This window comes from Mus caroli, chromosome 8 (assembly GCF_900094665.2).
Source record: "Mus caroli chromosome 8, CAROLI_EIJ_v1.1, whole genome shotgun sequence".
Classification (NCBI taxonomy): domain Eukaryota; kingdom Metazoa; phylum Chordata; class Mammalia; order Rodentia; family Muridae; genus Mus; species Mus caroli.
This window is the reverse complement of record NC_034577.1, coordinates 71,280,655-71,308,004: the sequence shown is the minus strand read 5'-3', so window position 1 is coordinate 71,308,004 and position 27,350 is coordinate 71,280,655. Positions and strand designations below refer to the sequence as shown.

At 38.7% G+C, this 27,350-nt stretch overlaps 1 protein-coding gene across 3 annotated transcripts in view; it reads right to left on the bottom strand.

The window, feature by feature from the left end:
• Anapc10 (anaphase promoting complex subunit 10) overlaps window positions 1-27,350 on the bottom strand; it is a 55,328-nt gene that overhangs the window by 13,969 nt on the left and 14,009 nt on the right. For all 3 annotated transcript variants that reach the window (XM_021170452.1, XM_021170454.2, XM_021170453.2), the window contains exon 4: window positions 23,640-23,760. In XM_021170452.1, coding sequence (XP_021026111.1) covers window positions 23,640-23,760 — 121 coding nt within the window. The remainder of the gene's footprint in view (window positions 1-23,639; window positions 23,761-27,350) is intronic.

Below are 27,350 nucleotides of genomic sequence, written 5' to 3'. Positions count from 1 at the left end.
TTTTTTTTTTTTTTGCAAGTAATGGAGATAGCTTCTGGCTTTGTTTTTGTTGTTGTTGTTTTTTGGGGTTTTTTTGGGGGAGGGGGAGTGTGGGGAGGTGAGGCTTGTGTCCATTCCCACTTTCAGCACTGGGACCCGTCCTGTGCATGCTGTTACAGTCTGAGGCCCCACATGTGTTCTGCTGCAGCCTGAAAGTCTGCATTCCTTGGTGCCTTTCATCCCCACTGGTTCTTAGGATCTTTCTGGTTCCACTTTAGCAGAGTTCCCTGAGCCATGAGGGGAAGGATTTGACACAGACATCTCATTCAGAACTGAGTGTTCTAAAGTCTCTCACTCTCTGCACATTGTCCAGTCATCAGTCTCTGTATGTGTTGCATCTACTGTAGGAGGAATCATCCCTGGTGGTGGCTGGGACAAACACTGACCTAATTCCCAGGTTAGTGTCTACATGATGCTTTTAAAGGCATTCTGAGCTGTCAGGATGTCATACACTTAGTTCAGTCATCTTAGCATACCTCTGACTCACAGCTGAAAATTATGTAGTTCAAATCAGTTGCACAATTAGTCTCAAGGTCATCCATGTGGTAAAGGTTAGAAGCCAGAATTTATTTATTTGCATGCTTATTTACTCTGTGTGTGTGTGTGTGTGTGTGTGTGTGTGTTGTATGCATGTGTGTGGATATGTACACCACATGTGGATGCCAGAGACAGATGTCAGGTATCTCCCTCCACTGCCCTCAACATACTCTTTTTAAGTTGTTTTTATACATGTGTTTTGCATTTATATATGTGTACCGCATGGGTGCCTAGTGTCCAAAGATGTTTGAAGCAGAGCACTGAGTCCCCTGGAACTGGAGTTGCAAATGGTTGTAAGCCACCACTGTGTACAGAGACCTGGAACCAGATTCCCTGCCAAAACAGTAGGTATTAACACACTACCTTATTTTTGAGACAGGCTCTTACTGAACGTAATGCCAACTAAACTAGAGCAGTTAGCTGGCCAGTGAGCTCCAATTCCCCCTGCCACCCAGCATCAAGATTTCAGAAATATCCAACTTTTACAGGATGCTGGGGATCTAAACTTAGGTCCTCGTGCTTTTGAAACAGACATTTTATGCCCTAAGCCATCTCCCTGAAATTTGAAAGTATTTTTACCTCCAAATTTTTGAACATCACAAAAAACAAAACAAAACAAAAATCACATGTCTTTCTGAGATAAGAGTAAGACAACACATTCAGAAGATGAATAAAAATGAACTCAGAAGGCCATAATCTGGGGCTAGAGAGATGGCTCAGAGGTTAAGAGCACTGGCTGTTCTTCTAGAGGTCCTGGGTTCAATTCCCAGCACCTACATGGTGGCTCACAAGCATCTGTAATAGAATCTGATTTCCTCTTCTGGTGTGCATGAAAACAGAGCAATCCTACACATAAAATAAATAAATAAATAAATAAATAAATAAATAAATAAATATTAAAGAAACAAAAAATTTTAAAAGCCCATAATCCTATCCAGGCTGTGAAAAAAGGCAGAACTTTGAAGGAGACTGGGGGAAGAAGGTAACTCAATCATGTAAGGCTCACAAGGGGTGGTTACTCTCTGTGCACGGAGATAGGTCAGGGCAATGAGAACAAATTACACAGTTCTAAATATCTGAATATAAACATCTCTGAGTAGCCTCAGCAAGAATCAAAGTAGCCCATCATCCCCTTCCCCACCAGCAAAATCTGCTTATAATATTTCTGATTTCAATTGGCCCTATAATTCATATAACCAATGTCTTTTATAAAAATATCCAAGCATAAAACATCCAACCCACAACTTATTTTCAAGCATTGCACCAAATTTAGGTTATCTGGTTAAGAATAAAGTGACGGTATACAAAGTGAGTTTACTCACATGAGAAACAACAAACATTGCTTTTTATCATTTTACAATCACTGGACTAAGTCTACTACCTACAGCTTAGATATCATTTGACTTCATCTTGTTGTGAGCTGCCATCATTTTGAGAAAAATGTTAACTTGTTTCTTAAAACTGCAACCATTACCAGTTATGCTGAAAAGGCAAGGGCATTTTTGTTCTATTCACAAACACTAACAAACAGCTCAGTGGGGAAATGGCAGTGTGCCAGCTTGCCCTGTGAGCAATTAGGCTTCGTGGCAATCACGAAATTCAGACCCCTGAGGCCCTTAGAAAACTAACATGCTAAGGACGTGGTACTTTTATTTCTCCCCAGAAGCCATATGTGAGAAACATTTTGCTTAGATGGCAATCTTTTCCATCCTCTGGACTGAAAAAAAAAAAAAAAGATTATGACAACTAGTAAGTAATAAATTGAGTGTAACACATGGGAGACTGAAAAGCATCATCGACTACCAGATCTACTAACTAAAATTTAATAGTTTGTCCTTGAAATATAGTAGTCTTATTCTGGTAATCTGAATTAATAATTAAAATGTACACACAGCAATCATGAAATGCAAAAGTGCACTTTAATTGTTCAAAAAACAAAGACAAGTGATCCTAAAATCTTTATAAGAAGAAAGTGAAATGTTATCTCAGGTTTACTCTTTTATTAACCTCTACAGTGAAATGTTTCTAAGAAGAAAAAAAATTAAAAAAAGATACCCCTTACAGGCAACTACAACCCAAACACTTCAGAACTGAATCCCCTCTCACCTCACAAAGCTCTGGGTTACTACTGCCCAGTCGTGGGATTACATCTGCCAAATCTGGTGCCTGAATGTGACACAACCCTCAGAAGTAGGTAGCACAGGTATAGAAACAGATGAGGTGATAAGCTCAAGGATGAAAATTACTCTTTGGGTCCATATGTAGGTCTTGACCCGTTTGGGAGTTGTAAATCAGGTATACTATATATCAGAATTTAAATGTAATGTAATGGAAAATCTGTATATTTACATTATAATTCATAACCATAACAAAATTACAGTTATAAGGTAATAACAAATTAATTTTATGGTTGAGGGTCAACATAACTGCAATAAAGGGTCAAAGAACTGTTTTAAAGTCAACTGAAATATTTCCAGGAAATAAACATATTTAAGAATCTGAATTCTAAGCAAAATATAGGATATTTAAGATATTATTAATATGCATCTAGTTAAGAGATTTTGCTTTATAATCAATAGATTTAAAAAGTGAAAGTTAATATTCAATCACTTTTCTCCATGCATCTTCAACAAAAGCTCATCATTTCTCATCCCTAATCATTTCTAATTTCATTTAAAATTGTGCATTATTTTACTGTGTGTGTGTGCGCGCACGCGTGTGTGTATCACTTATCTTACACTCTTTAATGTGTCGGTGACAGTAATATAACACATCTGTGACAATTTGTCCTATAAAGAGAAGCACTTGCAAACTGAAAATACAAGGACCAGCAAGTGTTTTCACTACATCCAGAAAACACTAAGTCTTCCTCCAAGAGGAATTTTCAGGGAGAAGAAAAATGTATGAACAGCAGACACTGATGCCTGCATAGGCATACTGCAGATGCCACAGCAGGCAGCTCTCTGCTTTTGTTGGCTTATGCTGTAGAGGTACTGGCACAATGGAAGTTCAATACCATAATTGCTTATTTCTCTTTTGTATCTTTAACATAACAGGTAAAGACAAAACTTAAGCACAAACATTACAATATAAAATGCTTTAATTCTTTACAAACGATGTAACTTATAACCATTTAACAAACAGGGAAGCAGCGTTGGGGGAGGGGAAGCAGTGCTCCAAAGGTTCAGTTTACAAGGACCTCACACAAAGTTTTTTTTTCCTCTGCAACTCTTACTAGAAACAGTATTATTTGTTAAAAATGCACTAGCTGCCAAGAGCTATCGGCCATCTAAATCAAAACTCTTAAGATGGAAATGGAGTGCTAATACAAAAAAAAAAAAAAGTGCAAGATTCTGTACACAAATTTCTGTAAATTCTATTAAAAAATAAGGTGAAATTTCTATTTTGATATATCCTTTTGCTTAAAAATGTGTAAAATAGATAAAACACTAGACCAACTACTACTATATTAAAACAATCAAAAGTAATGAAATTTCCAACTTTTCTAATTAAACTTTTTCTGTAAGTTATTGGGAATTCAGCACTAGCCTTGGTTCACATGATGGAACAATGGGAAAATTTTCCGAATGGTTGAACACTAACCCTGACAAGTGTGGAGAGCCAACTACAATACATTATATGGTAGCATAACCTGCCACCCACGTAGCTAAGAGAACAGCTTTCAAACACATGCACTGAGCTGTAAAACCACAAAATCCCTTATTACACATTGTCTTCCTTACTCTAGGTGAAATATACCATCAATTCTTTCCATTATAAATCTTTTTCTATCATTATTTTTGAACTCCACTTATAATGTGTTTTTTTTCTGACAGTGTGGAGGGTGTCTTATGTAAAGGAGAAAATACAATAGTTTTCATTCTCCCACAGCGTTACAAATAAAGACTGATAACCATGGGACAATTTCTCATATTATTTTAGAGATCCATATTATCTAAAATGTACTTCAAGATAAAACTCTATTTCTTTGTTTACCTTTCAAAAGAGCTCACTGCAATATTAACACCAGTAACTAACATAGACAAAAATATACAGAACACACACATACACAAATACACATACCATGCACACATGCAGAGAGAGAGACAGACAGAGACTATCTTTCAGAAATTCAAAGACACTACTTCACTACTTTTTAGCAATTCAAGATAGATAAAATAATTTTTTTAAAAAAAATATGCTTTCAGTAACCTTTTTGCCTGATTTATTTCCCTCCCAAATATACCTTATATCCTTTCTATTTCCTTTCCCCAACTTCTGCCCACCATGACCCTTGTCCATCAATAGCCTGCTGACTGAATTACAGCATTCCAGGAGTCAGGATATTAACATTTTTACCTAGGGTTTTCATTTACCATGTTGTTGGTAAAGAGAATTTTATTTGTAAGTATTTCTATTACAATGACAGGATCAACTATTTATTCAAGTGGGCCCGTTCATAAAATGTGAGCCCAGAAACATAATAATACTGGCCATCCAAGGAGATGTTATCATAACAATCTATAGTTACTTAACTTGTTCTAAATTGACCATGTATTATTTGATAGGAACTCCAGAAGAGACCCATGCATGAAACTTCCAATGTTTTTATTATGAGTTTTCTCTAGGGAAAAAAGTATTACTGCCACACTGGAACTTTATATGAAAACAAATGTGTGTTAGACTTCAAATAGTGACAAAACCTCTAAGCTATCAAGCATTATTTTTTAAAGCACATAAGAGCATATTTATTGTTTACTGTAGGACAGACAATATGAATAAGTGCATCAAATAAGACTACAAGTTTCACATAGCTGAAGAGGAAAAATTAAGACTTGAAACCAGTTCTGTCTAGTTCTCTCAAAGCATGATTGGGCCTAAACCATATATGATCACCCTTTATCATCTGCCACTGCCATGTGCAAAGATCTAACACCATTCTAGAAAAAAAAATGTGCTCAATTATTCATGAGGAACATGTTAAAGATGAATAATTAAGTAAGGATATTTTGATACTCAGATGGCTACGTCAATCTGTATCTTGTATTAATGATAAATAAATATTACCATGTTTTATATCCTTTCCTACTCAAGTACACACACAGGTATGAATGTCCATGCTTGCACCCACATAACTGTTCACATGAACATACACACAAACTATCACACATCAGTTTCTAAGGCAAAGTTCTATTTGTTACTCCAGACCACAAAGACATGAAAAGCTGTATTCATGCCTCTGATAGCAAGGTGTCAATTTCTTTCCAAGAATGATTTTTCGGCAGTCATCTGTTCTCTGGCTTTGCTTTATAATTTTTTAAACAATGTTAAAGAGGTATGCCCTGAACAGTTCTAAAGACTCTGCCAGCTTACCCACCTTCAGAATGATAAGATGACTCTGTATGCAGGATGGCTTTGTACACTATTTAGCAGAAAAGTTTTAAAAATTAAATATGTGGGTCAGGTGTGGTGGCGCATGCCTTTAATCCCAGCACTTGGGAGGCAGAAGCAGGCGGATTTCTGAGTTCAAGGCCAGCCTGGTCTACACAGTGAGTTCCAGGACAGCCAGGGCTACACAGAGAACCCCTGTCTCAAAAAACCCAAACCCCCCAAAAAATTAAATATGTAATTCAGATTGAGCTTTTCTGAAACTTTTCACTTAGTTATGCCTTGACAGTTAAGATGCACATAAATAACCTCTTTTAAGAAACATCCACCAGGTACTGATGGCTCACACCTTTTTAGGCACTCAGGAGGCACAGGCAGGTGGATCTCTGTGAATTCAAAGCCAGCCTGGTCTATAGAGTGAGTTCCAGGAAAGCTAGAGCTACACAGAGAAAACCTGTCTAAAAAGCAAAATAAAACAAAAAAATCCATTCCATTTATATCCCTTATTCTATTATTTCTTGCCATGAATTTTGGATTACCACCTGCAGTAGACCTTGAGGAAGAGGAAAAGTGCAAGTGCTCAGAAGTAAAGCCCACAGTTGTCTATACCAAGTCAGCTTCAGTTTTAAAATGACACTAATAAAAATAACATTTCTTAACACAAAACACCCAGAAAAGCACGTACAAAACTCAAAGGCAAGAGTTTTCCTCCCAGAGGAACATTCATATTCTCACGTAAGGATCAAGCCAGCCCCTATCAGATTTTGTGCTAGTAACTCCATAACACGAAAGGGATTGTCGCTAAACTGTTCTTTACACAAAGCAGTATAGTAATTCACCAACAGGGTGGTTCCAATGGATTAAATCTAGACTATCCAAAACCAACAGGGCCGCATTTGCATAAGAAACAGATGAGCAGTTGGGGGTGAACACCAAAGTCCAAAGTGGCAAATATTAAAAATTGTCAAAAGTCAACACTGGCACTTCAAGGCTGCATGCAGTACCAGGGAACCAAACAAACTTAACTTCCACTTGATCAGACCTTTACCTAGATAGGACATTTTTACTCAGGTCTCCCTGTGCAGCCTCTAGCAGTCAAGTGAGAGTAAGGCTAAGCGAGAAGCTGTAGAGGCCTTCAGCATGACTGAGCTCCATGTCAGCAGTGGAGAGAACAGAAGCACGGCTGAGACTGAGTGTCCACTGCTATTTGTTCGGTTAATGGTGGATGTCTACACAACACAGCGTGTATCCAGTCTACACAGCTATTGAATAGGGTAGGAACTGTGAATATCTGTTTTCAAAGCAATACCCTTGTACATTACAAATTAAGGAAGTGATAATACCAAGATTCCAATTCTGATCTGACAGGCTCCAAGCCTCAAGCAGCATGTGGCAAAGACGATCTAGAAGTCTGTTCCTTTCTCTGGCTTAGGTCTCATCCTTCTGTCCTATTCTGAAAACAATACTTAAATCCCAGATTGCAGATTATGAAACAGACTCTCATAAGCCAAGGTTGAGAACTTGGAGTTCGATGGCAAGCACACTGTGCCCCAGGGGGATATCAAGGAGTTTCAAAGGCCACAGGACCTCTGGTTAAATGGAGTTTCAGTGACTCATGGGAATTCCATGCTACTGAAAATATGGACTTCAGTTAACAGAAAACTCTCAAATATGAATTCCAAATTTGTCTTAAGCAATTCCCTCTCAACACAACTCTTAATGCAAAAGAAGTATTCCAAAGCCAGGAACATGCCTCAAAGTCTCACAGACTGGCCTCAGAGAAACAATAGATTATTGTGTTGGTGGTGGTGTTTTGTTTTGGAGGCAGGGTTTCTCTGTGTAGCCCTGGCTGTCCTGGAACTCAATCTGTAGACCAAGCTGGCCTCAAACTCAAAGATCTACTGCCTCTGCCTCCCATGCTTATACTAAAGGCATATGCCACCACTACTCAACAGTAAATGATTTTTAAAATAACTAATGAGACTAATGTTTCCCAAAAATATTTTATCACCTAGCTGAACATGATCTTTGTATGATCCCATCCTTTTATGAGCTTAAACATGAAGCAGTTCCTACCTAAAGACTGCAGTCATGGAGGGAAGGGAGAAATTCCTTCTCACTCCTCCATCTGTGCTTACTCTCTAAGATGCCTTCCTTATACAGGGCCAGAATTTCTCATCTTTGGGCCATAATAAGGTGTCTATTAAGAACCTTTGTTGGGTGGTGGTGGTGCACATCTTTAACCCCAGCACTCTGGAGGTGGATATGGGCATATCTTTGTGAGTTCGAGGTCAGCCTAGTCTACAAATAAGAGTTCCAGAACAGCCAGAACTGTTACACAGAGAAACTAACAAAATAAAAAAAAGAATTTTCTGAGCCGGGCGGTGGTGGTGCCTTTAATCCCAGCACTTGGGAGGCAGAGGCAGGCGGATTTCTGAGTATGAGGCCAGCTTGGTCTACAAAGTGAGTTCCAGAACAGCCAGGGCTACACAGAGAAACCCTGTCTGGAAAAACCATTAAAAAAAAAAAAAAGATTTTCTAGATTCCCCCAAAATATACTTGATTCTTTTGATCATTGTCTCTAAGATGACAAAGTTCTATCAGAGAGTAGGGCCACAGGATAGATCATTTAGACTCACTCATCTGTCTTCAATCTTGTCCTTCACTAAAGCTGAAACAAATGCCCTCATCGTGATAAATATCAAGAGATAAATTAAATATCAAGAGATATTGTAGGAAGAAAAGTAATGTGTAAAATATTATCTGAGTCTAGTAATTAAGCCAACTACTTAAGCATAATAGAAGCCAACAAATATCACACACACACACACACACACACACACACACACACACACACACACGTTACTTAATAGGTTGCAAATTTGCTCCTAGCAATTAAAACAAAGCGTTATTCCTGGTTCTGAAAGAGTACAGAGCTTCTTCTACTTGCAGACTGGCTTCCTAAGGCCCAAAAGCAAACTCACTTAGGTGCATATGCTAACTCTAGTAAACAGACAATGGTTATACCACCTACTGGGGGCTAAGAAAGTTGGCAAACTTCGCTCTTTCTCCTACACCATGTATACCTATAGATTAACAGTTTAAAAAAAAATCCTAGCAATTCTATAAAATTAAACTTATGCAGTGCTGCAGTCAGTACAGAATATTTATAATTGTAAAAAAAAAAAATGCACACTTTTCAGGCATTCCCCAATTTTAAAAGAATAATATTTAACAAGCGTTAAAATACCTTTTTAATGCTTGTAGGAACATTCTATAGACCCAAGAATAAATGTTAAAGCTACTAGCATCATAGTTATTTCTCAGACATGTTTTGTAGGTGATATCTCTTTGACAATTCATAAAATAGGAAAATAAAGCTCAAGATTAAATTCTGAGATTTGGCAATTATATATAAAATTTGTATAATGCTCAGTGGGTAATAAAAACAAATGTAATATGGTTTATAGGGCTAATTAATTTTTCTCATGAATCTCAAGAAGTATGTCAAAAGCTAGGGTCATGCACAATTCTTATTTAAAATAAGGACCTTGTATAAACAGCACATATTGCTCAGACTCACCATGAGTAAACTGAGAGGCAGAGCCAAGAGCAGGAACTCTCAGAACGTTCTACTCTTTTGTCCTGTTGTTTTTTAATTCAGTTATTTAATTTTAGTTAAGTTATTTAATAATAGCCCATCTACTATTGGGTTAGTTAATTCAGTCCAAATTGAAAAGCTCTAAGTCAAAGACTGTATTATTTTAATGGGATAGTTTTTAAAAAATCAGGGTGAAGTAACTACATGTGAATATTACTAATGTGAAATAAAAACTACCACAGATACACTTGATCATCCCTATTTATTCCACAGAGACACTTGAACATCCCTATTTATTGCTGCTCTATTCACAATAGCAAGAAAACAGAACCAGCCTTTATGCCCATCATTATGAATGGATTATGAGAATGTATGTGTATTCAATGGAATTTTATTCAGGCACAAAGGAAAAATATAATTCTCAGAAAAATGGATGGATGTAAAAATATATTGAGTGAGTTTAGGTCAATTTCATATGAACTACAGTCACCTGAGGGAAGTTCAATTTAAAAAATGTCTTCATAAGACCAGGCTGTAGACAACCCTGTAGAGCATTTTCTTAATTAAAGGTTAATGGGGAAAGGTCCAGCCCACTGTGGGTGGAGCCTTCCTTGGGCTGGTGGTTCTGGGTTCTATAAGAAAGCAGGCTGAGCAAACTAGTTAGCAGCATTCTTCCATGGCTCAGCATCAGGTCCTGCCTCCAGGTTCCTGCCCTGTTTGAGTTCCTGTCCTGCCTTCCTTCCATGATAAACAGTGCTATGGAAGTGTAGGCCAAATAAACTCTTTCCTCCCCAGCTTGCTTTTTGGTCATGGTGTTTTACTGCAGTAATAGTAACACTAAGACAGCAAAATAATCCAGACCTGACAAGCACTGTCTGCCTTCTCTCACATGTGGAACCTAGCTTGAAGTGTCTTATGAAGATATGTGGGTATGGCGACAGATCACATAACCAGGATGGAGAACACCACAGGAGGGGACAACAGGGATTAAGGAACAGGAAGGGAGCTGCTGCAGAGCACACATGATGTGAAAGCAGGTAAGATGCTACTGAGGTGATATAAGACTCTGGGGAGCCTTAGCTTACCGGTGACCCCAAGTGAAGTGCATGGAGCCAGGATCGATGCAAAAAGCAAGAGGAATTTCTTGTTCCAGTGCACTGGGGTCATCCCAGACCCTGAAAGAGAGGCGGTGATCACCAGTACCCAGTCGCTAAGTTTTTAATATGGTTTCCAGGGGCATGGAACAGTGCACCCTGGTGACAAGGACTTCCCTTGTCTGAAGGTGAGCAAAGGGTCAGTCCTGCGGAATGTGTCCCCACCTGCGGTCTGTGAAATGCTAATTAGCCTCTCCCTTGCAGAGGACAGGGTGTTTCATGACCTTCCCAAAGTTCCTATGTGCACCTTTTCAGTGAAAGGGTACAAGGGGTAGGAAAGGAATGTGATAGAAGAGGGGAGAGAAGGATTAATAAAAACCAATTGTGTTTGAAAACACCATAATGAAACTTAATAGTTTGTACACTAATTAAAATTCAAAAGAAATAAATGTAAGCACACATATACATAAAATCAGAGAGTAGAATGGTGGGTACCAGAGATTAGAGATATAGGGGTTCAGAAGATGCTAGTCAAAAGGAAACAAAATTTCAGTTAGATGGGAAGATCAGCTCAAGAGACCTTCTGTATATCATGATAACTATGGACAATAATTATTTTGTAATTGACAATTACTAAGACAGTAAATTTTTTTTTTTTTTTTTTTTTTTTTTTTTTTAGACAGGGGTTTTTTGTATAGCCCTGGCTGTCCTGGAACTCACTCTGTAGACCAGGCTGGCCTCGAACTCAGAAATCCACCTGCCTCTGCCTCCCAAGTGCTGGGATTAAAGGCGTGCGCCACCACGCCCGGCCCTAGTAAATTTTTTTACATTTACTTATTTATTGTGTATGTCTGGGGGGAGATGAGAAGAAAATATGTGGCACTCAGCTCTCTCTCCTGTAGTGTTTTGAATATGCTTGGCCCAAGGAGCGGCACTATTAGGAGGTGTGGCCTTGTTGGATAAAGTGTGTCACTGTGGGGGTGGGCAATAAGACCCTTCTCCTAACTATGTGGGAGCCAGTCTTCTCCTGAGTGCTTTCAGATCAAGATGGAGAGAGAACTCTCAGCTCCTCCAGCACCATGCCTGCCTGGATGCTGCCATGCTTCCTGCCATGATGACAATGGACTGAACATCTAAACCTGTAAGCCAGCCCTAATTAAACGTTGTCCTTTATAAGAGTTGCCTTGGTCATGATGTCTCTTCACAGCAATGGACACCTTCCAATCATATGGGTCTCCAGTATTGAACTCAGGTCATTAAGTTTGTTAACAAGCACCCTTAGCCAATGAGCCATCTCACTGGCCAATAAAATGGTAGACTTTAAGATGTTTTCAGTACAGAAGAAAGAAAAAAAATGCATATGATGAGAAGAACAAGAGGAGATGGATGAGGAGAGAGGAAAGAAGGAAGGAGAAAGAGACAGACAGACAGACAGACAGTGTTTAGAGAGTTGGTAAAGTGCTTAAAGTAAAAATACAAGGAACTGAGTTGGATCCCCCTGCACCCACCAGAGTCCACATAAAAAGGTTGCACACATTGCCATGCTTGTTATAACCTGTAGCACTGGGGAGGTGGAGACAAGAATATCTCTGGGTCCTACTAGCCAACATCATAACCTACTTGATAACCTCCAAAATGAGATGGATATGACCCGAGGACCTTTACATCCATACACACACGCAGAAGTGTGTTAAGTAAAGCACATGCTAACACATTTAATTGTTCTACAATGAATACACCATCAAAACATTTTGTAAACCATAAGTAACTTTTATTAGGTTACATAACCAACATACTATCTGAACCATTTCCCTATGGAATTATTTTGTCAGGGTCCAGACTTTCTCTTGTTATTAGTTCTTTGAGGCTAGAGAGATGGTTCTGTGAGTATAATGCTTCCAGGAAGCATGAGGACCTGTGCTCTGATCTCCAGAACTTACATAGAGCCATACATCATAGCATGTGAGTCTATAATCCTGACTCCTATGGGGAAATGAGAAGCAGAGAGGAGAGCTACAACCTGGCATGTGCCATGGAGAGGACACTGTCTCAAGCAAAGCAGATGAGGAACACCAACACTGTGCTGGCCACTGTTTTGTCAATTTAACATGAGAGAGCCATTGGAAAGAGAAACCCTTGAGGAAACCTTAATGCCTCCATCAAATTGCCTATAAAACGCTCAGTGGGAAAGGGTCCAGATCATTGAGGGTAGTACATCCCTTGGCAGGTGGTCCTGAAAGCAGGCTGAGCAAACCAGCAGTGTTCCTCCAAAGCCTCTGCTTTAGTTCCTGCCTCTGGGTTCTTGCCTTGAGTTCCTGCCCAGACCTTCCCCAGGGATGGACTATAACCTTTAAGATAAAATAAACCTATTACTCACAAAGTTGCTTCTTGTTTCATGGTGTTTATTATAGCAATAGAAAGCAAACTAAGCCAGCCCTCAAAGTCATACAATAGGTGTGCCATGGCATGCAATGTTCTGTGTGTGTTTTCTCATTTCCTTTCTCTCTCCCTCCCTGCCTCCCTCCCCATCCCTTCCCTCCCCATCCCTTCCCCTTCACCTCTCAAATCTCTACTTACTTGATTAAGCACCCAAATCAATACTAGCTGTAACCCTGGTAGCATCTTCATTCTAAAGACAGCAGCAAACCAGCTGCCTTACTATTTCTGCTCATCAGCCTTTAACTACCAATCCTTGTACGGTGACGTTTCATCCACAGCCTTATATTCCAATGCTCTCACTGCTTCATTTTGAAAACTGAAGAACCAAAGATCCTTGATCTACAGAAACATGTGAAACAAGCTGGGGGGCGGGGGGTGGGGGAGGTGCCTAGGGGAGCGCCCTTCAATTAAGATATACTATAAAGGCTGTACCAGTAGGTTTGAATAGTAGTTACCACAGTTCCTTCAACTCACCAGTATTAAGGAAACTGAGACAAGAGAAGCCCATGTTCAAGATCTACAAAGTAAACTGCAGGTGAGTCTGGGCTGTACAGGGAAACACTATTTGTAAAAAAGAAAGGAAGGAAGGACAGGAGGGAAGAAGGAAGAAAGGGAGGCTGGGTGAACCACTCGTGGCAGTATATGTCTACATCTCATCAGGAAGCTTAAGCAAAAAGATTGATTGTTTCAAGCCACGCTGAATAGTGAGATGTTGTTTCAATAAAACAAAGAACACGACTAAAGGTGAGAGGACTGCGTTAGTATGGCCACGTGTTAAAGGGTCAGTCCCCAGCTTGGCACTATGGCAAGGTGATAGACACTAAGATGTGGATTCTTGGGTCTGGAGAGATGGCTCAGCAGTTAGGAGAAATGCTGCTCCTCCATTAGGCCCAGGTACATTTCCCAACACCCCCATGGTGGCTCACAACCCTCGTCTTCTGATCTCCATGGGTTATCAGGCACATATGTGGTACACATACAAACACACAGGCAAAACACTCATACACATAAAATAATGAAATGTTAAAAAGGAAGAGGAGGAGGAAGAAGAGGTGGTGGTACTTCTGGGTTAAGAGCACATACTGCTCTTACAGAAGACCTATACTGCTCCTAACACCCACTGGTTGGCTCACAACCTTCTGTAACTCCAGCTCCACGGGACCCCATGCCTTCTTGTGACCTCTGCAGGCAACTGCACTCAAGTGTACATACCCACACACTCATACATCTATCTTGGCAAAAAAGGTTGCCAAATCACATACTACTACAGTTTAAATCTAGAAGTCTCCCACTGACTCATGTCTTGTACCTATCTATGTTCCCCAGCTACTAGAGACACTCTGGGACACTATGGAACCCTGAGGAGGTGGAGCCTAGCTGACAAAGCACAAGTGGTCAGTCACTAGGGGAAGGTTTTGGAGATTGTACCCTAGCTTGGTTCTAGACTCACTTGCTCTTCTTTCTTGCCTTGTCTAATGCGAACAATCTGTCTTTTGCACATACTTCTACTGCCATGATGTTTTGCTCAAGCACATGAGGCCAAGCAACTATGAACTAAAACTTCTGCCACAGGAAGCCAAAACAACCTTCCTTCCCTTTGCTGGGCATTGAGGTCACAGTGAGGCAAGTGTAACCACTACACTATGGCAGGGACTCCCATCCCATCTTCTTTCATCAGCACACTAATTTACAACCCCAGCAGTATAGAAGGGGACTATTCACCTTCATAAACAAGCCAGCTCCTTTATTTCTCTGATAATTATAGTGAACTGATATCTACTGTGACTTTGATTGGGGTTTCCCTGACAGCTTGTAATGTGTAGGACTGCTTCATGGATCCGTTAGACTTCAATGTCTTTTTATTAGTTTTGTTCTTGGAGCCAAGGTTACTATGTAGCCCAGGATGGCTTCCTAGTGTTAGTATGACAGATGTGCACCCACAGCTTTGTCTTCTTTTAAGAAACATTCATTGAAGTATACAGTCAGGTTTGTACTTTTTAATTGGGCTGTGGTTTTGTTGATTGCTTAGCTGCTTTGGGTGTAGTTGTTTTTGTGTGTGTGTGTGTTTTAGGGTTTTTTGTTTTGTTCTGGTCTGGTCATAAGGTCCATAAGGTCCTTAGGCATTCTGAACTAAGCCTTCATCCACGTGCAGCGTAGGTTCGTTTCCCCTGTTTTATAGGCTGCTTTTTCATTCTGATGATATCTTCCCTTTGTTATGAAGGAGGTTTTTTTGTTTGTTTGAGGTAATCCTATTTGTCTAATTTTTCTTTTGTTACCTGGGTATTTGAGAATATTAACAAAAATACAAACAAAAAACCCGTGTCCTTTTCACTATCCAGCCTAAGGCATTCCCCATGTTTCACAGTTTCAAGTCTTACATGTAAACTTTGAGATGATTTTTATATATGGTTAGATACGAGAACTGAGTTCTAATCTTCTGCACATAAAAACTAATTTTCCCAGGACCATTTATTAGAAACACATCTTAAGAAAGTCAGTATGAATAGAGTTGACATCAATGGATACTGCCTTTCATCTTAATAATACTCTAATTATAACAGTAATGTTATCTTAACAGAAGAATTGATCTATTACACACTTCTGTCAAAGTACCATATATGGATTTACATAGCTGTGCTACTGACATAAGACAAGTAGAGACATACATGGAAGAAAGAGAATTACCACAACAGCTCTCTAGGCATTAAAAGACTATGTCAGGTCATCTCTTTAAAAAGGAGGAAAAACAAAACACTTGGTAACAGATTTAATACCTAAAGATGAAAACAAGGCTTAAAATTCACTTAAATGCTCAAGCTTACAGTCTAGAAATTTTAGAAATAAAATATTAACAGTGAACCAAAGGGCGACTTTCAAATATGCTGAAAGAATTATATTAAGTTAGCAAGCTATTTTTTTTATTCTTTCTTTTCTCTTTTTGTTTTTTGTTTTGATTTTTTGTTTTGTTTTGTTGGGGGGTGGGGCAAATTTTAAGACAGCTTTTCTCTATGTAGCCCTGGCTGTCCTGGAAATCTCAATAGACCAGGCTGGCCTCAAACTCAAAAATCTGCCTGCCTCTGCCTTAGTGCTGGGATTAAAGGCATGTTGCCACCACCACTTGGCTGCAAGCTGTTTTTCTCACAAGAGTTTAGAAACAACTTTGAGTGCCTTCAAGGTATGTATAAGAAATTACATATCAGTTTCCTATTAAGCACAAAAAGTTCTACAACAGTTTTTAAAAGAGATATAATTAACAAATTGTTAAGTGTTTTTGGATATTTTCTAAAATGTTTAAATAGTTACATCAACTCTAGTATTCTTTGTTATTTAGATTAAAAAAAAAGAGTCTTAACATTATTTTCCTTTCACAGAAAAAACAATACTAAGCAAAAACATAATGTTAAAATACAAAAGATTTACTAAGCAGTCGTAGCATACACCTTTAATCCCAACACTCAGGAGACAAGCAGAGGCGGATGGATCTCTGAGTTTGAGGCCAGTTTTGTCTACAGAGTAAGCTCCAGGATAGCCAGGGGATATATTCACAAAGAAACCCTGTTTTGAAAAACAACAACAACAAAACCCAAAAGATTCTAAAATTCAACAACAGTGCCTTTTTTGCAAGCTCTTCCTGAATAGCATTAAACCTGAAAGACACAGATACAATGATACAGCAGAAAGGAAATTAAAACAAAGACTGAAATAAAAAAAAAATCTCACTTCTGTCTAGAGAATCTCTTTTGTATATGTAATTTTTGCTTATAGAATCTTACTGCCTCATAAATTTTCCTTAAATAACAAATTGCAAACCTTTAAAAATAAAGTGGGTGGCATATACCTAAATAAAATCTGTTTTGGCAAAAAAAAAAAAAAAAAGAAAAGAAAAAGAAAAAAGAAAACTCAATTTGGCCCAAGTCAACTTTCTATCAATAGAAAGTTCATTTTCAACCGCCTCAGTTATACAGAATCAAGCACACATTGCTGAATCATGGAGCTCCTTCTGGAGAGTCCTCAGCAGTGATAACAAGGGTCTAGCTACACTCCATAACTGAAGTGAAGGAAGATCATGTTAAGGCAGTCATTTGTTCTTCTCACCTTTAAATCTTAAGTTACTACTTCACGACAGTGAGGTTATAGAAAATGAATATTTAAAATAGTTTAAGCAGACACATAATTTCTAGAAAAAAAGAAAGAAACCTTACTAAAAATCTAAAATACTTCAGTATGTACTAAAGCCTCTCACAGACAAGAATCCATGGAAAAATATAAAAGGATGTATTTAGACTTTCCATTCAGTTAAAGCAATCCTGTAACTTATGAAAGGAAGGCTCCAAAACCCTCATAAAAGTTCAGTGTCTTAATTACTTCTTAGTATCTGAATTCACAGACTTCTCTCTTTTTAAATGAAAGGCAAGTGTTGGAGAAATGTTTTTTTAAAAATTATGATCTACTTCATCTCACAAAATATTACCTGAAACTTTTTGAACATATAAAAGATAAAAGTAAATATAATAAATTACCTAAAGATGTATAATTGAAAGTACAAATTAAAAGAACATCCAAAATTTGTGATTTTTTTTAGTGAGAACTATACAAAACATATAGTATATTCATTAAGTTATTCAGGAAAATAGTTGAGCCTCTCACCTGGCAATCCTTAGGAATAACTGGTATCATGAGGCCATGTCATCACCATACATAAATATAGACGAGACAACTAATAAGCTACCTATAAGACCTCCTTTTCCAAACAGCTAATGTTTCAGCATTTAAATAAAGAAGCAAAGACCAGCTTTACCCCAAGCTCCAAACATCACTGAAAGTTTCTCCTATTAGCCTCTCAAAAGAATTTTGTACTGTCCAACTTACAAGAGAATACAAGACATCTTCATATACACAGAGATCTTGTATGAGGATTTACACTTCCCAAAATGCACCAAAGAGTTTTTCAATGTGAATACATTCTAGGAAAAAACTACAACTAAGGCAGCTGCAGTCGAAGCCTTCAGCTGATGACTAGAAAATAGGGCTACAAAGTAAAAGCCAACATTGACATCTAGTGGGCATTCAAGCACAATACACCAGACCAAAGTATTTCTAGTGTGCATGAGGCTCATACCAGTACAACTTTTAGCTATAACCCCAAATGAGAAAAGCTTATCTCACAAAAAGCTTGTCAGTATGAGCAATACATTTTGATAAATACTAGCCATGTAACAAATCATACAATTAAATGTTTTAAGTCTTTATAGCATGAGACACTGATTAAGTGTACTGCATATAAAACTAAAAGATGACTATCAACTGATCAAATATGACTGTGATTTTAAAAATCAAGATTATTTTGAATTAGAAAGCATTAGAGAGAATGAAAAAACTAAAAAGAGGAAAGTAACAGCATATACATACAAATGACAAGGAGGGTGTCTCAAAAAAACAATCAAGTCCTGCCATCAGCAAGATGGTAAAATGGACCTTTGTAAAGCCTGTCAATTAGACCAACCACACAACAGTACCTTTGCAAACCTTAGTAAGAAGCCAGGTGAGATTACAGAGCCTGGGCATGGGGGAGAGGGTTGTTAAGCAGAACAGGGAGGAGAGTTTGGCATCACTCATGTCACTCTTCCCACAATGCCAAGCAGCACAGTGAGAAGAAATGTCCTGAGCCTAGGCATTGCCTCAAACCCCAATGTGGAGCCCAATCCAGGAAAACCTAGAATGAGGCGAGACATCTGAGTATGCCAGTGCCCATGGATCAAGCTTGTGTGTTTAGGGACATACTTTTAGGCTGCAGATCTGCCTGGTATACTCTGGCTCTGGGTCTACCCCATCGCCAAATTAGTCCCCAGGACTGAGTCCCTAGAGTTAGTGTACAGGCAATTCTGCTGACCTGCCTTCAGTAACCCAGTAGCTACCTACTGGGACCTGGCAGCCTGATTTAAAAAAAAAAAAAAAAAAAAAGCCGGGCAGTGGTGGCGCACGCCTTTAATCCCAGCAGAGAGGCAGACAGGCAGATTTCTGAGTTTAAGGCCAGCCTGGTCTACAAAGCAAGTTCCAGGACAGGCAGAAAAACCCTATCTCGAAAACCAAAAAAGAAAAAAAAAAAAAAAAAAAAAAAAAGACCTGGCAGCCTGATGTTCCAGATATGTGCAGTAAATAAAAGGACCTAGCTGCCACTACAGCTTGCTCTCTCCAGATTAAGGCTACCTAACACAAAGCTACATCACAAAGCTGTGTCCCTATAGACACAGCTTCTGGTTGTCCTTAATAAAAACAAGCTCTCCTACTGCTAAAACACTAACTGGACTTACACACCAGCTTATCTACTGGAATCAGGCCAACCTATTGAGGACTCCAATGGCAAACAGACCCATGGATCACATAACTGTTCTCAGAATCTCCAGATGGGCTGGCTGATGGTGGGCTTTCCCAGACAGTCTTCAAACACTTCAATAATTTCCTTTTTCAAGAAACCAGAGAGTAAGGTCATGCTATAAGAATCAAGAACAAGGGCTGGAGAGATGGCTCAGTGGTTAAGAGCACCAACTGCTCCTCCAGAGGTCCTGAGTTAAATTCCCAGCAACTACATGGTAGATCACAACCATCTGTAATGGGATCCGATGACCTCTTCTGGTGTGTTTGAGGACAGTGACAGTGTACTCATATACATTAAATAAATAATATTAAAAAAAATCAAGAGCAATCCATGAAATATTAACCAACCAAAGAAATGAAAGAAAGCACCATTTACTGGGTTTGAGTAAATGCAGTGTCCTAAACTGCCTGAAATTCAAATTAAATGCTTTAAGAAAACTCAAGAAGCTTTAAGAAAATAGAAATAATTTTAAAATATAGTATAATAAATAACCAAAACAAGAAAGGAGTATAAAAAATGGAAGTTGGGTTTTTTTTTTAATGAAACAAATTCTACAGCCAAAAAAATACAATGAATAAAAAATTTAATGCATAAGAGCAGAAATAATCTACTAAAGAATCCATGATATTGTACCACAAGAGAAAAATCTGGAAGAAAACTTGCCAAATTTATGACAACTTAAAAGAAATGCAGGTTACAGAAGCTCAAGTAGAAGACAAGTAACAAGTTTATTTAAGGAACTAACGAAAGGCTGGAGAGATGGCTCAGCAGTTGAGAGCACTTGCTGTTCTTCCAGAGGACCAAACTTTTGATCCTGCCCCCAAGTTCAGTGGCTCACAACCCCCTGGAACTCTAGTTCCATGGGACCTAACACTTTCTTCTAGCCTCCAAAGGCTCCCCTATACATGTGTGCATACACTAACAAAAACAAATACACACACATATAAAGAAATCATTCGGGCTGGTGAGATGGCTCAGTGGGTAAGAGCACCCGACTGCTCTTCCGAAGGTCCAGAGTTCTAATCCCAGCAACCACATGGTGGCTCACAACCATCCGTAACGAGATCTGGTGCCCTCTTCTGGAGTGTCTGAAGACAGCTACAGTGTACTTACATGTAATAAATAAATAAATCTTTAAAAAAAAAAAAAAAAAAAAGAAATCATTCACATTAAAAGCACATCAATTTATAATTTTTAATATATAAGAAAAAAAGTTCTTTCCAAGTCTGAGGAAAGACAAAAATCGAGGATGAAGATGGCCACATATCCCTAAGCAGATTCCATACCAGCGGTGACAGAAGCACTTTGCTGGGATGGCTTTTCAGTGACACAGCTGCTTTTGAGCTACACTTCTGGAAGTTACCCCAAAACTCACTGATCACTAAGCTAGGCTTGGATGGAAATGTTTATTCAGTATATCCTCAGTGCCCTACTGTCCTGACTAGTTTTACGTAAACTTGACACACACTAGAGTCATCAGAGATCAGGGAACCTCAACTGAGAAAACGCCTTTGTAAGGTCAAGCTATAAGCAAACCCAAATGGGAATTTTCTTTTCTTTTTTTTTTTAATTTTTAAAAATGGGATATTTTCTTTATTTACATTTCAAATATTATCACCGTTCCTGGTTTCCCCTCCAAAAAACACCTTCCCCCTATGCCCTTCCCCCTCCCCCAACTCACCAACTTACCCAATCCCACCTCCTGGTCCTAGCATTCCCCCACACTGGAGCATCTTCTCAGGACCTAGGGCCTCTCTTCCCATTGATGGGCGATTAGGCCATCCTCTGCTGCATATGCACCTGGACCCATGAGTTCCACCATGTGTACTCTTTGGTTGGTAGTTTAGTCCCTGGGGCTCTGGGGGTACTGGTTGGTTCATATTGTTGTTCCTCCTATGGGGCTGCAAACCCCTTCAGCTCCTTGGGTCCTTTCACTAGTTCCTCCATTTGGGGACCCAGTGCTCCGTCCAGTGGATGGCTGTGAGCATCCACTTCTGTATTTGTGAGGCACTGGCAGAGCCTCTCAGGAGACAGCTATATCAGTCTCCTGTCAGCAAGCACTTGTTGGCATCCACAACAGTGTCTGGGTTTGGTGATTGTAAACAGGATGGATCCCCAGGTGGGGCAGTCTCCAGATGGTCATTTCCTCAGTCTCTACTCCACACTTCGTCTCTATAACTCCTTCCAGGGGTGTTTTGTTCCCCCTTCTAAGAAGAATTGAAGTATTCACACTTCCTTTGGTCTTCCTCCTTCTTGAGTTTTTCATGTGGTTTGTGAATTATATCTTGGGTATTCTGAGCTTCTGGAAATTTTCTTAATTTAGTGACTGATCCAGAAGGCATCAGTCCTGGGTTCTACAATTAAGCAGGCTGAGTGAGCCATAGGGAACAAGCCTTGGCAGCACTCCTCCATGGCTTCTGTATTACCTCCTGCCTCCAGCTTCCTGCCCTGCTTGAGTTCCTACCCTCACTGCATTCAAAGATGAGCTGTTATATGGAACAGCAAGCAAACTAATATTCCCCAAGCTGCTTTAGTCAAACACAGTATTTCATGATAGCATAGGAACCCTAACTAAAACACCTACCTAGTATAAATGGATATTTGCTTCTCTTGTTTTCTCCAATAAAACATAATGATTCTATATTAAAGGGCATACATTCATTGCCATCAAAACAAGCCATAAGGCAGGTAAGTAAAAGTATGTAATCAAAGATAAGTTGTTATTAGTTTACAGTAAGAAGCTGTTACAACCATAATTTTTTTTATATAAAACATGTGGTAATCACAAAGCTCTATGCAAAAGACAAAGACTAAGCTCAACATACATGGGGAAGCTACCTAAGCAAAGGGCCTAATGTGGTCAGAAGGCAATGAAAATATGGCAGCAGTAAATCCCAGCCTATTGTTCATCACTGTGAATACAGAGGACTGAATGTTTCAATCAAATACTGAGTGGCTGGGGCACAGCTAGGGCTCAATTGAGTATGTGCTGCCTACAAGGCGCTGACCTCATATTGCAGAACATACAGACTCAAGAGTGAAAGGACAGAAATGACATTTCATGATAGTAGACACAGAGAAAAATGTTCCTCACTTTGAAGGAGTAGAGCTATACAGATGCATGCATTTGTAAACCTCATCAAATAATATACTTAAGATTTGTATAAAAGTATGTTTCCCTTAAAATTAATATTAAGTAAATACTGGTAACACTTACTAACAATCTATCAAGCTCCCATATCTGAAATAAAGAGGATATAGTAAACAGTGGAATCTCCATCAAGCTGAAGTCTAAACGTATCTCCTTGCTTGATAATTGATTCAATGGGAGCAGGCTGAGGACCTGGCTAGGGGACCACCTTGAGGAAGACGAGTTCACCATTAGATAATATACATTTCCTTCCCTAGTGCAGCCTCTAAAAGTTGATGAGGTTTGTCTATGTCTCCCTTTCATAGCCAAGACCACCTCTTCTGCCTGTCTTTCAGATCCTGGCTGGAGCCTTAGCATGCTCTCCCTGGTTCCGGGCTTCTTTACGCTTTCTCTACAGCTGCCCTCCCAGCATACAACTCTGCTGACCGTGACTGACCTCTGTGTCAGCTTATCTCAAGCAGCATGGCCTCCCCCTCTGTCCTCCATTCTTCTCCTCTGGGCAACTGTTAACTTTACAGCTTGCATGCCCCTGATTTTTCTTTTAAACTATAAATAAATTGTCCATGAGTTCATTCCTCTTTGTTTTCATTAATAAGTCTAAGAACCCCAAAAGGAAACCCTGATTTCCCAAGTATATGATGGCACCAGTAGGACTTGCCAAGATTTCTGGTAACATTTGTTTCCTGCCTTTTAACTTTTTAATCATCAGTGAAAATGAACATGTTCCTACACCCTAGATGGTATCAGGAACCTGTAATTTATTTTCATGAATTAAAAAATGAACTTAATAAAGCAAATGTAGTAAAACATTAAAGCATTCCAACAGTGAGGGGGATACGGTACAATTCTTTTAGCCTTTCTTATAACTGAAAATCTATAATAAAGCATTAGAAAAAAAGATGGCAGTTTAAAATATAAATATTATATGCACAGTTTTCAATATAATTTTCTTGTTTTATGACTATCATTTATAGAATGAATTAAACACACATTTAAGAAAAAATAAAAACATACCCGGATTTCTTGAAGGTTGTGAAAATTATTTCCTACTCTGACTGAGATTTTGCTTGGAGTGTAGCTTTCATCAGACTTATAGTCTGCATAAATACATAATGTCTTCACTGTTGTTTTTCTTCTAAAAACAATAAAGTAAAATAAAATAAAATAAAATAAATGTGCTTTATCATACATATCAAAGAGTTATTTTTATTTCCAAAGCATCTTCTCTTCTGGTGTTAAAAATGACAAGCCAAAACTGAGAGGTGGTAGTGCATGCCTTTTAGTCCCAGTGCACAGAGGAAGAGATAGGGGAATCTCTGTGAGCTGGAGGACAGCCTGGGCTACAAAGGAAGTTCCAGGACAGCCAGGGCTGTTATGGAGAAAAATCCTGTCTCAAAAAAACATACACACATACATATACCCATCACAAGACAAGTTTTCAATCAATAATTTTCTTTTATTTTACTTCAACTTGCAGGCTAAAACATGTAAAAAATGTAAGAACAAATATACTGTTTTACACAAACATCCCTCACTGAGAACATTGTCAAGAATTAAATAATACACAAAGAAGCATTTAAGTCAAGTTAGGTACTTCATCATTAATAATGCCCATCCTTTTTATTTACATTACATAAGAAAAGTGTTCTAACATGCTTGAATTTCTTTACTAATTAATTACTTAATTCCTTATATTAAAACTTTAAAAAACCTGAGAAAACAAACTCTCAACAAATAAACACTAAAAAATAAAAAGCGCCGGGTAGTGGTGGCACACACCTTTAATCCCAGCACTCAGGAGGCAGAGGCAGGTGGATTTCTGAGTTTGAGGCCAGCCTGGTCTACAGAGTGAGTTTCAGGACAACCAGGGCTACACAGAGAAACCCTGTCTCAAAAAATAACCAAAAAAAATAAAAAAATAAAAAGCATACCCTGCTACTTAATGTACAAAATAAAATTCTATACCATTTCAAATATATACTTACCTTCCCCTTGGGAATAAGAAAATAATGCATTATAGAAAATCACCTCAGGAAGTGGAAAAGAAAGAGAAACATGAAAAAATACCCTATTCTAAATCTTTTTTTTTTTTAAGATTCACTTATTATGAGTACACTGTAGCTGTCTTCTGACACTCCAGAAGAGGGCATCTGATCTCATTACAGATGGTTGTGAGCCACCATGTGGTTGCTGGGAATTGAACTCAGGACCTCTGGAAAAGCAGTCAGTGCTCTTAACCACTGAGCCATCTCTCCAGCCCCAAAAATATCCTATTCTAAAAACCAAAAGAAGAGATTTAAACTGAGTTATTTGTTTACCATCATACTAGAAAATATCAGAATGACTGGTAGCACCCATATTTCATTAGAAAAAGAGTACTGAATCAATAAATAAATTTGTGGCTCACTGATTCGATTTCTAAGTGAAATGAAAGTCCATTGCTTTCTGATCATTTTAGATTTGTGCGTCTAACTTGGGGTGCTGATAAAGATCAGAAAGCTGGAGAGGGGCTACTGATGTGTGGAGACAGGAGAATGAATGCCTTAGGTGAGGGGCGTGGATATTTGAAGAAAGACTCCCATAGGTGAACAGTCATCAGGAAGTGACACTACTTAAGAGGGATTAGGAAGCATGGCCTTGTTGGAGGAAGTTTGTCACTGGGAGTAGGCTTTGAGGTTTTAAAAGCCCAAGCCAGGCCCAATGTCTCTCTGCTGCCTGCAGACCCAGATACAGAACTGTCAGCCTGTTGCCATAATGCTTCCCAATAAGATGATATTAATCTTCTGCCTTATAATTTCTGTATTTTCTGAATAATTTTTTCAAGCTAAATGTGTCATTGGCCAGCAGGGAAGAAAACTAGGCAATTTTTAAAACTGATCCTCCAAAAACATTTAGAAGTCTACTAAAAAGGGCTTTACAAGTTAAGTGTAAACTGGTACTTAATAACATTGAGTTCCTTGACCAAAAGTAGCCTGTGTCAAAGGCCAGCCTATAAAACAGTGGGATCTGCAGCACTTCTCTGGGAAAGCAAACTTATATACCTGAACTATTCATCAGAAAAAGGACAAAGGTAAAGATTTTTCTTCAAAAAGTACATAAGACCATAAGTATTCAGGAAGTGCTAACAGGACAGATACCTTTATGAAGTTTCCAAAGAGCAAAGAGCCAGAGCTACCAAACTGACATCAAGGAGAAGCAAAGGATGCAGGGAAATTTTAAAGCTACTGAAGACTTTCTTGATGAGCCATAAGCAGGAAGTAAAGGTCTTCCTATTAGAGAGAGATCAGAGAGCACAGAAATTAAAAAGAAAAAACAAGATGTAAGGATAAATCTTTTTACAGAATAGTATTACTTCCAAAGTTATGAAATTCAGTATCACTTCAATACCAGGGTGAGCTTAGAAAGGCAAGGAATGGTAAAAGTCAATGACAATAAAAACCACAGCAACACACAGCAAGAGAATAGTTTGTGTCTGACCCAGAACTAAAGCTCCATATATATTCTCTCTTGGTTCTATCACCAGCTCACTACTTTTCTGACTAAAGAAGGATAAATGAGCTTAGTTAAAAAAAAGTTCCTAAGTGTTCTAATTCTACACAGAAAATAATGTCATTTATTAAGTGACTGCACATGGGAAGATGAAATGTACAGACCAAGCCAAAGTGGAAGATGCTGGAATTACTCAAAGCTTCACTCTGTTCATAGTCACTGCACTGAACGCCTACTACATGTAAGGCACCTTGCAAAGTTCAGATGTGTTTGCCTGCCTTCCCTTGGTTAACGGTATCTAGCCTGTTTAACAGCCATTGGCTACTCTCAGTTCACAGTGGTGAAGAAATAGTTCCACTTGTTGACATTTGCACTAAACCATAGTTCTTTTCTTGAAGCTTATGTATCTCCAGAAATGATGGATATAATTTATGCTACATACATAGTTATATTAGGTTTTAGAAGAAACTACTACTGCACCAAAAGTTTAAAACTTACTCTACAAGGTATAGCAAAATCTTTTTAAAACAACTAAAGTTTGCTTCATACTAACTCAAAAAGTAATAATACTGCATAAAAATCATGGTGTTTCTCAAATAACACACATGGGAAGATAAAAGACTGATTGAGTCATAATGGAAGATGCTGGAATTACTCAAATCACACTGTAATTATGGCCCCTACATTGAGTGAACACACCTACTGCATGCCAAGCCTTGTTTAAACTCCTAGGAAACACTGCTAGAAGGGGAAAGGGAGAAATGTTTCCCTGACTCTGACTGACATTCTTGACTTCCCTCAGTCCTCCTATTAAAAACACTTTCTCCTAACAAACAGCTTCAGGCAGGAAGCTAGCACTTCCTTTGTTCCTTCATGCCACACAAGTAATAAAAACCAACCACATCTGGTTTAGCTACAAATGTAAGTCTTAGTAAGTCTTTAATTCTAGGGTTTGCTATTACCACATACACTTAACTGAAGATTTAATGTAGTTAGTGTGCTTCTCAATAGCTTCTCAGTTCTAACAAGTGATGTTCTGTCCTGTGCCTGCTGACTCCCGAATAATTCCTCATCTAGTTAAGACTCTCGGGCACACCAGGCAGTGGGAGCTTCTCAGGGCTGGGGAAGCAGGGGCAGTGGATCCCTGTGAACTCAAGATCAGCCTGGTCTACAGAGCAAGTTCCAAGACAGCCTGGGCTATTCAGAGAAACTGCATCTTGGAAAAAAAAAAAAAAA